At 49.7% G+C, this 12,061-nt stretch overlaps 1 protein-coding gene across 3 annotated transcripts in view; it reads left to right on the top strand.

Moving 5' to 3' along the window:
* Positions 1-12,061, top strand: part of DCAF8 (DDB1 and CUL4 associated factor 8) — a 55,506-nt gene that overhangs the window by 40,221 nt on the left and 3,224 nt on the right. For all 3 annotated transcript variants that reach the window (XM_048828351.2, XM_048828350.2, XM_048828352.2), the window contains exon 12: positions 11,936-12,055. In XM_048828351.2, coding sequence (XP_048684308.2) covers positions 11,936-12,055 — 120 coding nt within the window. The remainder of the gene's footprint in view (positions 1-11,935; positions 12,056-12,061) is intronic.

The raw sequence follows: 12,061 nt of genomic DNA, 5'->3' as shown, positions 1-12,061 counted from the left end.
AACTCGCACATCCATGACCACTGAGCTTGTTAACTGTTGGTGGACATGATCGGGAGCAGTCCTGATGAAACCATCTGGGCTGGAGTAGCTCAATCTGTGAATCGCTGGGTGACAGAAGAGCAAATGAGAGATCCCACTATCATTGGCAGCTGCAGATTCCAGCATCACTGCCTGTTCCTGTCCTTCTGCCCAATACCAAACTTCCTGAGCATACTTGCCTTTGTCATTCTTTCCTAGCTGTGCGCTGAAGTCATGACGAAGTCTCTTCTCAGACTAAAACTTGTATTTCACGCATTGTTGGCCTGGGCGTTCGTGGGACCATACACTGCAGTGATGGTAAGATGCCCACTGTTGGCACGCAATCGGACACCAGTAAGTTGCTCATGAATCACTTGCCAGTCCTGCAGTGCCCAGTGGGTGACAATACAACAGCCACCCATCAGCCTGCCAACAAAAGCATGTTGTCCTGAACTTTTCATAGTGTCCCATCCAGCGTGTTTCAGGTAAGGTGTGGCTATCGCTGATCAGGCTGTGCAGCTGCATGGGGAGGGTGGCTTTAGCTGTTTCAGACAGTGTTAGAACGGTCCAGGCACCAGTTTTACATTTGCACTCTGTACCTGGCCAGAGGGCAGCAGGAGAGTGTTAGAAGGGAGCCTTATTCCCTGCAGAGGGAAGAAAGGTTTTGCTATAAATTAAAGCATCTGAAGCCAGTCACCTGATAAAACCCCCCCTGCTTCAATCAGATAAGGGAAGAAGTTGAAGCAGGAGTGGATTGGTGTTGGAACAGTTTGGAGGGAAGCAGAGGAGAGTTTGGAGAAGTGCTGCGGTGGGCTAAGAAGACCAAGACCCTAGGTAAAGGGATGCCTGGTTTGTGCAGAAGGAGGGCAGGAAGCCCCACAAGCTGAAGGGCAGGAGAGGGAAGTAGTCCAGGGGAGGGAACTGCTAGTTCAAGCGCTTTACCGCTATTCCTAATGCCCCTGGGCTGGGACCCAGAGTAGAGGGCAGGCCTGGGTCCTTCCCTCTCCACTCTCCTCCTCTAGGACAGTTAATACCCCAGTTCAGGGGCAAGAAATGGTGCCCTGAACCCTCCCCAAGAAGAGAAAGCGCAAGACCCATCAAAGTAGTACCGGCAGTTTGCCACATGTGGTGTCAGGAGTGGGATCTACACGCTGGCGACTTAAGCCAGGGTTAGCCAAAACCCTCCCGTCCCTAAGATGGACGATGTGGTCAAGGACCTAATACAAGCCACCGCAGCCCAGCAGGAGGCTACCCGGGTTCAAGCAACTGCCCAACAGGAGGCGACTCAGATGCAGCAGGAGACTACTCGTCTGAGTCAGGCTGCCCGGGACCGAGCCCTGCTGCAAGAGCTGATGAACCAGATGAAGGCCCTTATGGAGCTGAACCACAACTGCGACGGGACCCAGACCATACAAGCCAGCCACTGCCTACAGAAAATGACACAGGAGGATGATGTGGAGACATACCTCCTGGCTTTTGAAAGAGCAGCCCTGCGGGAGGCCTGGCCCCAAGATCAGTGGTCTGGTATCCTCACCCCCTTCCTGTGTGGGGAGGCCCAGAAGGTGGTCTATGATATGGCTGCAGAGACTGCAGCAGATTACCCCCAGCTGAAGGCAGAGATCCTGGTCAGATCCGGAGTAACGAAGGTATTGCGAGCCCAGAGGCTCCATGAGTGGCAGTATATGGGGGACAAGACACCCTGATCTCAATTGTTTGACCTGATCCACCTGACCTGAAATGGCTGCGCCCTGAGGCCCTCAGCTCTGAGAAGATGATGGAGCTCCTGGTACTGGACCAGGATATGAGGGGGCTACCACCAGGCCTTTGGGCTTGGGTTGGCCAGAATGACCCCTCCACCTTTGAGTTGGTCTCCCTCATGGAAAGACAGTTGGCAGCCCGTGAACTGTTCCAGACCCCAGGGGGTGAGACACAGCAAACCAGGAAGCCAGTCCCAAACCCAAGGCCCTGGACTGTCGAGAGCTCCAGGAGAACCATCACTGGGAGGAACAACACTGAGGAACGGCCCAAGGCCAAGAAGGGACCTGGGAGTTTGGGAAGAGAGGACTGGGGGAGCCAGCCAAATAGCCCCAGGCAGAGGGTGGCAACTGGAATAAGGGGGCGGTGTTACGAGTGTGGGGAATTGAGGCATATAGCAGCCCAGTGCCCCAACGGAGAAGAGCCTATGCAATGTAATCTGGGGATCACGGGGAGCAATGTGGCCTAATTGGCCTGGTAGGGGTCGCAATGACCTCGCATGGGTATACAAGATCAGTAAAAATGAATTATTGTTGAGACCATAGCATTAGTAGATTCCAGGAGTGCTGTCACGCTGGTCTCGGAAGTTGGTGGGGGCAAGATCAACTAACCCGGGCCAAAAACACAGGGGTAACGTGTGTTCATGGCACCGTAAATTTCTGCCCCACAATCAGTACAGATTGAGATCCAGGAGAATACTACCAGGGTGACTGCAGGGGTGGTCCCCAGGCTCCCCTACCCTGTCTTAATTGGTAGGGGCTTCCCCAGGTTTGAGAGCTTACTCCCCCCAGTAGAGCCAGGGGAGGGTAGCAAGCCCCGGGCTAAGACGGAGGCACCTACAGATAGTCTCACCCTGATGTTTGCCAAATTTGCCCCAGAGTTATTCATCCCCTGGAAAACCCTGAAAGTCTAGGCAGGAAAGGACGACAGATAAAAGATAAGGAACCAGGATTCTAGCAGAGAACCAGAAAACCAGAAAACCTACCAACAAGGGAGAACACATTCAGGAGGCCAGGAGATAATTCAGGCCACTGAGGACTCCGAGGCGGTTCCTAGTCCAAGTAGGGGCAACCTAGGGGGTGGAGTAGAAACAGACCCTCTGGAATTAGGTCAGATTGGTACCACACATGAGAATTTCAGGCAGGACCAAGCCAATGACCCGCTATATGCAAATGTGAGGGACGAGGTAGTGGAAGTAAATGGCGTACCTGTGGAAGGAAAGACCAAAGGCCCAAGGCCATATTATGTGCTCAAACGTGATCTGTTGTACAGGATAGCGCAAATACGAGGGGAAGTAGTAGAGCAACTCTTAGTCCCACAGAAACATACAAGAGCAGTGCTAGAGTTAGCTCACAGCCATCTATTTGGGGGACATCTAGGAGTAGACAAGACACTGGATAGAGTCCTAGGAAGGTTTATTGGCCAGGAATACGTGCAGAGGTCCAGTGCTATTGTACCTCCTGCCCTGAATGCCAGTTGTGTAGCCCCCGACCTCACTTGCAGGCCCCATTAGTACCTTTGCCTATTATTGAAGTCCGTTTCGAGAGGATAGCAATGGACATAGTGGGCCCACTGGAAAGATCGGCACGGGGCCACCAAAACGTACTAGTCATCCTTGACTACACCACGCGGTATCCAGAAGCCATTCCTTTAAGAAACCCCACGTCCAAGGCAATAGCAAAAGAACTACTCCAGGTTTTTGCCAGAGTGGGCATCGCTAAGGAGATCCTGACAGACCAAGGAACCCCGTTCATGTCAAAATTAATGAAAGACTTATGTACCCTACTCCACATCCAGGCCATATGGACCTCTGTCTACCATCCACAAACAGATGGACTGGTTGAGCGGTTTAACCGTACCCTTAAAAGTATGATCCGGAAGGTGGTAGCACAGGACGGAAAAGACTAGAATGCCCTTCTGCTGTATCTAATGTTTGCTATATAGGAAGTCCCCGTCCCCCCCCCCCCAGGCATCCACTGGTTTCTCTCCCTTTGAACTACTATATGGACGCCACCCACGTGGAATATTAGATATTGCCAGGGAAGATTGGGAAGAACAACCCAACCCAGGAAAGAATGTCATTGAGCATGTGACACAGATGAGAGAGCGAATAACTCGAGTAAACCCCTATAGTATGAGAACATTTGGAAAAAGCACAAGAGGCCCAGTGGACATATTACAACTGTTGGGCAAAAGTATGCAGATTTCAGCTGGGGGAACGGGTAATGGTACTAGTACCGACAGCAGAAAGCAAACTCCTAGCCAGCTGGCATGGACTATATGAAATAGTGGAAGCCATTTGGGGAGGTGGACTATAAGGTCAGTTCACCAAAGTCCAGAGCAAATCTACCACATCAATTTACTGAAGCCCTGGCGTGACTGAGAGACGTGCCTGGTCATTCGGGAGCTCCACCCCAGACAGACAACCCACAGGGGCAGGTGAAGATATCTTCTAAGTTAACTCCAGAAAAATGAACAGACGTCATTGATATGATCCAACGGAACCAGGACGTGTTCTGTATACAGCCGGGCCGTACAACACTGGTCCAACATCATATTGTACCCAGTCCTGGAGTAAGGGTGACGATAAGACCATAGTGAATTCTTGCCTTTCAGCTTCTGGTAATTAGGATAGAAGTGAAGAAGATGGTGGAATTTGGGGGTTTTGAAGAATCCCACAGCCAGTGGTCCAGCCCTATTGTCCTAGTCCCCAAGCCTGATGGCACCCTGAAATTTTGCAGCGACTTCTGGAAGTTGAATGAAGTATCCCAATTCAATGCCTATCCGATACCACACATTGACGAGCTAGTTGATCAGTTAGGCAAGGCCTGATACCTAACCACTCTAGACCTGACCAAAGGATATTGGCAAATTTCCATGGCCGAGAATGCCAAGGAAAAGACTGCCTTCTCTACACCCGATGACCTGTTCCAATACACTGTCCTCCCTTTCGGACTTAGTGGGGCCCCTGCAACAATCCAACGATTTATGGACAAATTGCTGCAACCCCATGCCAAGTATGCCGCCACCTATCTAGACGACATAGTCATCCATAGCCCTGACTGGGAAACTCACCTCGGAAAAGTAGAAGTGGCGCTAGATGTCCTGCGGAAGGCCGGCCTCACTGCCAACCTTCTCAAATGCGTGATGGGACTAGCTGAGGCCAGATACCTGAGGTATGTAGTAAGGAGAAGTTTGGTGAAACCCCAACGGAACAAAGTGGAGGCAGTACAAGGTTGGCCTCGACTAGTCTGCAAAAAGCAGGTCAGAGCATTTCTAGGGATAGTAGGATACGATCGGAGATTAATCTCTCATTTCGCCACAAGAGCAGGGCCATTGACGGATTTGATAAAGGCTCAAGGCCCCGAGATAGTAAAGTGGACTGATGAGTATTTGCAGATTTAAGGACCGCCCTCTGCTGCCATCCAGTACTCATAGTCCCAGACTTCGAGAAGGAATTCATCCTACAAACAGATGCCTCGGAGGTAGGGCTAGGAGCCGTCCTTTCGCAGATGGTAGGGGAGGAGCAACACTTGATCTTGTACCTCAGCCGGAAACTCCTCCCCAAGGAACAAAAGTGTGCCATCGTTGAAAAGGAGTATCTTGCGGTAAAATGGGCTATGGAGACTCTCCGCTACTACCTACTGGGGCGGTGGCTTACCCTCGTGACAGACCATGACCCACTCCAGTGGATGCACAGAAACAAGGAGAAGTACGCAAGAGTGACTAGGTGGTTCCTATCCCTGCAGCCCTTCCATTTCCAGGTACAGCATAGGGCTGGAAGCCAATACGGCAACGCTGATGGCCTATCACGACAGCACTGCCTCGCGTCCCAAGTAGCCCAACCCCATGGTGTTGAACAGGGAGGGTGCGGGGGAGGGGGGGAAATAGGTGATACAGCATGGCCAGAGGGCAGCAGGAGAGTGTTAGAAGGGAGCCTTATTCCCTGTAGAGGGAATAAAGTTTGCTATAGATTAAAGCACCTAAAGCCAGTCACCTGATAAAACCTGCTTCAGTCAGACAAGGGAAGGAGTTGAATCAGAGTGGATTGGTGTTGGAGTAGAGAGCAGTATGGAGGGAAGCAGAGGAGAGTTTGGAGAAGTACTGCAGTGGGCTAAGAAGACCAAGACCCTAGGTAAAGGGATGCCTGGTTTGTGCAGAGGGAGAGCAGGAAGCCCCACAAGCTGAAGGGCAGGAGGGGGAAGTAGTCCAGGGGAAGGAACTGCTAGGTCAAGCAGTTTACTGCCATCCCTAGGGCCCCTGGGCTAGAACCCAGAGTAGAGGGCAGGCCTGGGTCTCTCTCTTTCTACTCCCCTCTTCTAGGACACTAGTGGGGCAGTTAATACATCAGTTCAGGGGCGATAAATGGTGCCCTGAACCCTCCCCAAGAAGAGAGCGCAAGACCCATCAAAGTAGTGCTGGCTTGCCACACTGGATATGAGACTGGCCCTTTCACAAGGTTTCATTGGTTGTTTTTACCCATGTCAGAGAAACTCTTCCCTGTTTTGGCTACAAGGACAGTTGACCAGATTGTCACAGGTGGTGGCTTCAGTATAAACACCCTCATGATGTGAATATACTGACCTTAAAGGGCTGTGTAGCTGCCATCATAATCCTTAAAGAGAAGGGAGTGGAGGCAGGACCAGTCCTGGGGTCCCAAACCCTTTTCTCTTAGCTCTAGCCTGTGTAGCTTTTGGACAAAGTATTAGGCGGGCTGCCGTAACTGGCCTCTTGGGCTTAACACTGGAGAGTGTGTTCACCCCATGATGTGGTAACTGATGGTCTACGTGCTTCTTCCCCCTTCAGCTCTGAGCCCAAGCAGCCGAACCTAGCACTGAAGAGCAGAATCCAGTGTGGCCATCTCAATGGGAGCACTAATTTGCTGCTGTTCAGTGTTGAGTTTCTGGATATTCCTGGTGGGTAGGAAGGGAGTTGGTAGTGGGGGCTGGGTCCTGTTTTCAGCTCTGTCACAGATTTTGCTGTATCCACTTGGATGAGTCAGACATTATCTGCCTCGCAGGCTGCTGAGGCTTGATTAGTGTCCTGGCAACTTTCCGCACAAAAGACCCCATATAACTAGAACCTCCAAAAGTAGCTCTTTTAACAAGGCAATTGCTGCCCTTCCCATGAGCTTCTGTGCCACAGCTTACCCTCCTGGCTACTTCGCTGCCCTTACCAGGTATAGCTTCCTGGGCTGCTGTTTACCACCTCCCTTTGCCTGTGTAACACCCCCTCATCCATTCAGCAGTGTGTTCTGGTGCACTGACCCTGTTAGCACCAGGAGACCGATTTCATGGCTGTCCAGTTCCAACCCAGTGCTGCTCAGGCCCATGTGGTCTCCAGTACCACTGATCTTGTACTGTGCTGGGAGCTGCATCTGGTGGTAGCAATATGAAAGCTGAGGAGTGTTTGTTTTCCTACTTCAAAAACAGACTCCAGCGAGAGACTGCTAAATTGGAATTAATTTGCAAACTGGATATAATTAACTTAGGCTTGAATAAAGACTGGGAGTAGATGGGTCATTACACAAAGTAAAACTATTTCCCCATGTTTGTTCCCCCGCCGCACTGTTTCTCAGATGTTCTTGTCAAGTGCTGGAAATGGCCCACCTTGATTATCACTACAAAAGGTTTTTTCCCCCCGCTCTCCTGCTGGTAATAGCTCACCTTACCTGATCACTCTCGTTACAGTGTGTATGGTAACACCCATTGTTTCATGTTCTCTGTGTATATAAATCTCCCCACTGTATTTTCCACTGTATGCATCCGATGAAATGAGCTGTAGCTCACGAAAGCTTATGCTCAAATAAATGTGTTAGTCTCTAAGGTGCCACAAGTCCTCCTTTTCTTTTTGCAGATACAAACTAACATGGCTGCTACTCTGAAACCTGTTTTCCTACTGTATCCTCACAGTGAGCCTAAGATGTTACAGCACCACGCAGGGTCAGATGGCACAGAGATCTAGTTCTGGTGGTACTAGGGGTCTCCTGCTTCCTGCATTCTTTATTCTCCCTGAAATTCCATGGGGATCTGATCCTGGCTTCTACTCGAGCCTGGCCTAGGACACTGCATAGGCTCCCATCCAGAGCCAAGAGAGATGCTAATTTCCTGCTGTTGCAGGGCTGGATTATAATGGCAATGAGAACTGGTGCTGAGCAGATACACTGTTGGGCAATACCTCTCCTCTGAAAGGGAGATTTGTGAGTAGATTACATCTTAAGGGCACTAGAGGATAACAGCCATCAGGCTGTGAGGACACCCAGCAACGGTTCCGAACTGGAGGCTAAAAGCCCGAAAGTACACACCCAACCTTCGTAGGTTATGGATGCTTTGCAGTAGATAGCACCTTTCCTCACAACTGAGCATGTTAACCATATCTCCCAAGGTCTCTTTTGAGGTATATGTTATCCCCATTTTACAAAGGAGAGGAAAAGTGACTTGTCCAGGGTCCCACAGTCAGTAAGTGCCAGAACCAAGCCTAGAACCCAGGCAGCCAGATTCCCAGCTCCATGATTTTTGCCTCTGCACTAGGCTGCCTGCCTTGTCCTGAGAACCTGTTCAGTCTAGAGCCTTTGGATGGCTCAAGCTTGTGCTGAGTGAGAAGCCCTCAGTATTATGAGGGGAACTGGTATCCTGGCTTCCAGTTGTTTCCTTGGGTCCCACGTCAGAGTTCAGCTGTAGTCCTTGGCAAAGATTTTGTTTGTTTTTTAAATTGGCTTTCCATAGGAGGGAGGTGACGTCATGCCATTACATTGTGAAGTGCGATGAGAGAGGTGGGGTGTTGTAGGAGTTTATTACCAGGAGCTGATCAGAACAGCTCACTCTGTTTGGCAGTGTCCACAAGTAGTATATTGAATTAAAGCCAGACCTCCAGGGGTAACTGAGCAATATAGTGGGTTATAGTTAAACTCGTTTTCGTGGTCTGCTTTCTCAGTGCCACACACCTGCCATATTTCTTTGTATTGGCCTCAGACACTTGCTTTGCTACAGATGGGGTTTATTGGCTGGGAATCCAGTCAGCTAGCGAATGGTGCTGTGACATTGGAGCGGCAGCTAGCTGTGGGAGACAGGAGTGCGTCTTGCTTTCCCTTTAGCTCTCTTGTTCATTGTTCTTCCCTCCCTCAATCATTCCTGCTTATGGGCATTCTTGGAAGTAAGTGCAAATGCCAGGGTTTTGAAAACTGATCTCTCTAGCCTTATCCTCTGGATGGCTTAGCCATCTACGTAGCTGGGATGCATTTCAGGGTTTATGGTTAATTGCCAGGCCTCTGTTTTATGTGTCTGACTGGGCCTCCAGCACTGTGTATCCCAAACAATAAATTCTTTGCTCCTCACTGGTTCTCAAAATGCACAAGAGAGGGGAAAAGCGACTTGTCAGGGCCCTCTGTATGTGCTATAACCAAGTATTTTCATGTGCACTAGCTGAGCCAGTCACTTCAGGTTCATTGCCGAGTTCCCATATCCTAAGTGTTGACCTGTGGGATGCTGGAGAAGGTACAGAACCCATGTAGGGCAAGGCCATGCAGTTGAATCACACCCATTGGCGATGGGTGGATGGGGTGGAGGGCAAGCTCATTTCTCCTCAGTCTGCACAGGATTATTCCCTACAAGGCACTTTATCTTGTATTCTCTAAGTTTGTATTATGCGTCCAAAGTGATGGACCTTCTTCCGTTCCCTGTGAACACTGTTCTTTGGAACAGTACATTTTGCTGTCGGGAAGATACTGTGCATTGAACCGTGTATGAAATACTCATAGAAACATTGAATCCTGACTGTGTTTGGAAAGCTCTCTGACTTATCACGGAAGCTTAATCAAAAAAGTCTGTCACTGATAAAACTGGCTTGTTCATGTCAGGTGTTTTATTACTGGTGTAATAAATTACTAGCGCTGTAATTACAGATGCAGTAAATCATAGGAGTGATGTAAAATAAGAGGTGCTTTTTCCTACCTGTAAAGGCCTACTTCAGGTGTCTGATTTCACTGAAACACAAAACCTGTGTTTTCAATGGGATGACTGTGAATGAATTTCAGAGATCACCCCTTGTAGTGAATGTGCAGGTGTCCATTTCTAGTTCTTCCTGGTCAATACCAGCTCAGTATTGCACTCGGAGATCTCGGGAGGTGCATGTTGTTAAAACTAGCTTTTACTTGTTTAGAAAGTAGAGCCTTGGTTGTTGCTTTCACCACTTTACCGTGTGCAGTGGCAGGTTTCCGGTGAACAGGCTGGATGTGGATTGTATTGTGTTAGAGCCACCATGCATCCTGTACTCATGCAGGCATGTGTTAAGTGGGTGTGTAGTGGATTCTGAATCCGAATGAGGCTCTTGGGTAAAGCAAATCCTATTGTAGATGAGCTTTGCCTTTCTTTCTTCTAGCCCTTGCCTTGTACACCTCAGCTTTTTCCAATATCCCAGCTAGCAACACTAATCTGTGGACAAGCAGGGCCTGTCTGGTCAGCACCGCTATTTAGTGAGCCCTGGTCTACACTGGGGGGGGTCGAACTAAGATACGCAACTTCAGCTATGCGAATAGCGTAGCTGAAGTCGGCATATCTAAGATTGACTTACCCGCCTGTAAGGACGGCGGCAAGTTGACTGCTGCTGCTCCCCCGTCGACTCCACTTCCGCCTCTCGCGAGCTGGAGTTCTGGAGTTGACAGGGAGCGCGTTCAGGGATTGATTTATCAGGTCTCGTCTAGACCCGATAAATGGATCACTACCCACCGATCCCGGGGTAGTGAAGACCTCCCCTGAGAGACCCATCTGTCACTTACACTGAATGAGGTGTTATCGCTACATCTCTCCATCTAGACTAAAATGCTGGTTCCACTTTTTAGTTAGTGTTGGACATACTCTGTATTTAATACTTAGGGTTAAACGAACTATCTAATAAGCAGATGTGTTTTGCTGTCTCCATATAACCTAATTTTGAATCCAGGGATCTGGACTGAAGACTCGTTTCCAAGCAACTTTCATGAAACTATTAAGCTTTTGCCTTTTATACTTCAATGTGCTATTCAGTGTGTACTTCGCCTCCCCTGTTCTTGAGCTAATTCACTGGCGTGTTGAATATTCTCCTCTGGGTTTTAGCTTTCCCTTCCTTTGTCACCATATTAGACTCGCGGAACATGTGACCTTGGATGCCTGCTTGTCTGAATTCAGTCATCTTATGAATTATTTAAGATGTAGCAAACGGTTTGGGTATAACTTAATTGGCGAGCGTTAACTCCCCTTGAGCTCACTCTTGGTTCTGTCTGCTGCCTACCCTTTTTTTGGGTGCACTGTCTGGAAGTGTGAGTTCATTACACTCGGCTAGAGCAGCTCTAGGAGAAACTAGACTACAGACTTCCCCCCCGGAATGGGTCTGAAACAAACAGATCCACAAGTGGTGGCTGCTTCCTCTGAGGGCCCCTCTTCCATGGTGTCATGCAAGAAATAATGTTCACGATGGCACTTGACTAATCCCAGCAGAAAGTCAGAGCAGCCTTTTGCTGCTTCCCACATCAGAGGCATTTGTTTCAGCACCTCTTTATTGCTAATCAAGTGCGGTGACACAGCCTTGGTACAGCGCACCAAACTTGTGAGTCAGCCATCTACAGCTCTACGCTGCCGCAAGTGAATAACTTGGTTATGCCTGTGTAGGGCTGAGAACTCAGGCAGTTTCCTTGTCTTCAGCACTCTATAAACCATTAATGACTCAAGCTTCATGCTGCTCTGAGGTAGGACAGATGGAGAAACTGAGGCACAGAGGTCAGGTGGCTTGGCCAGGGTCATGGGGCAGGATTGTAGCATAGGTGGGAGTAGAATCTAGATCTTAGATTGTAACTGTAGGGCTCATTCTACTGAAGAGTGTGCTCAGAACTGTGCAAAATACTTAGCAGCTTATCTGTAGATTTCAAAGCTCTTTACGTACTGCAGAGTGTTGAGCGGTGCTGTCCCCAGCTTACAGATCGGGAAACCAAGTCAGAGTGGAAGTGATTTGCCCACCATCACCGAGCCAGTGGCAGGGCCAAGAGTAGACCCAGGGGTTCTAATATAGAGTGTGCTGGGCTGATCTGCGCCTAGACATCTGCCTCCGTCCTGTGCTTCACGGGTCTGCCGGGCTGCCTTCACTGACTCTTTCCCGTGAGCCTGCTCTCACTGCAAGACTGTTTCCATTGCAGGTAAACTGCCTGGAGCCTCACCCTCACCTCCCTGTCCTAGCCACCAGCGGGCTGGATCATGATGTCAAGATCTGGGCACCGACCGCGGAGGCGCCCACTGAGCTCGCCGGACTGAAGGAGGTGAGA

This window comes from Caretta caretta, chromosome 24 (genome assembly GCF_965140235.1).
Source record: "Caretta caretta isolate rCarCar2 chromosome 24, rCarCar1.hap1, whole genome shotgun sequence".
Lineage (NCBI taxonomy): Eukaryota > Metazoa > Chordata > Testudines > Cheloniidae > Caretta > Caretta caretta.
The sequence above is the reverse complement of the archived record's forward strand: the minus strand, read 5'-3'. Positions and strand labels throughout refer to the sequence as shown.